Source organism: Penaeus monodon, chromosome 30 (assembly GCF_015228065.2).
Source record: "Penaeus monodon isolate SGIC_2016 chromosome 30, NSTDA_Pmon_1, whole genome shotgun sequence".
In the NCBI taxonomy this organism is placed as follows: domain Eukaryota; kingdom Metazoa; phylum Arthropoda; class Malacostraca; order Decapoda; family Penaeidae; genus Penaeus; species Penaeus monodon.
Window position 1 is genome coordinate 2,269,968 of NC_051415.1, and position 486 is coordinate 2,270,453.

The 486-nt window shown below is 48.8% G+C and overlaps 1 protein-coding gene across 1 annotated transcript in view; it reads left to right on the plus strand.

Annotated features, from left to right (window-relative positions):
• Window positions 1-486, plus strand: part of LOC119592449 (protein CEPU-1-like) — a gene marked incomplete at its 5' end in the record, with an annotated part of 20,817 nt that extends 20,331 nt beyond the window's left edge. Inside the window, 1 exon segment of the mRNA XM_037941270.1 lies at window positions 1-486. Coding sequence (XP_037797198.1) covers window positions 1-161 — 161 coding nt within the window.

The following is a 486-nucleotide window of genomic DNA, read 5'->3' on the forward strand; positions in this document are numbered from 1 at the left end:
AGGCTCCCTTCCCCCCTTTCCTGCTCCTTCCACCCCCCTCCTCCCGGTGCTGCCCCAACCGCCCGTCCTCCCAGTACTCTTTGCCCCTCGCCGGACCCCGCGCAGGAATCCCAGAAGGCGCGGAGAGAGAGAGCGAAGGAGGACCATCTCTTCTCAGCTGAAAACAGAGAGAAACCGGTGAGAGAACCGTGTGAAAACAGGTGTTCCACAGAAGGATGCCAGTGAAAGCCATGTTAAGTGACGAGGTGATGTGACCTGAAGAGTGTAAAAAGGAGAAAGAAATCAATGGAATAGTTAAAAAACCCTAACGTCTCCAGGGAGATGGATCTGGACTTTGTTATCAAAGCCAAGAGTCTTTGCCCGGCTGACAGGAATGAAAGAAGAAAAAGCAAAGATACACTGGTAACATTGTACATATGATGAAAGAAAACACTATGAATAAAGTGAGTTGTTAACCTGTAAGTGCGTTTCTTCGTTAATCTTTAC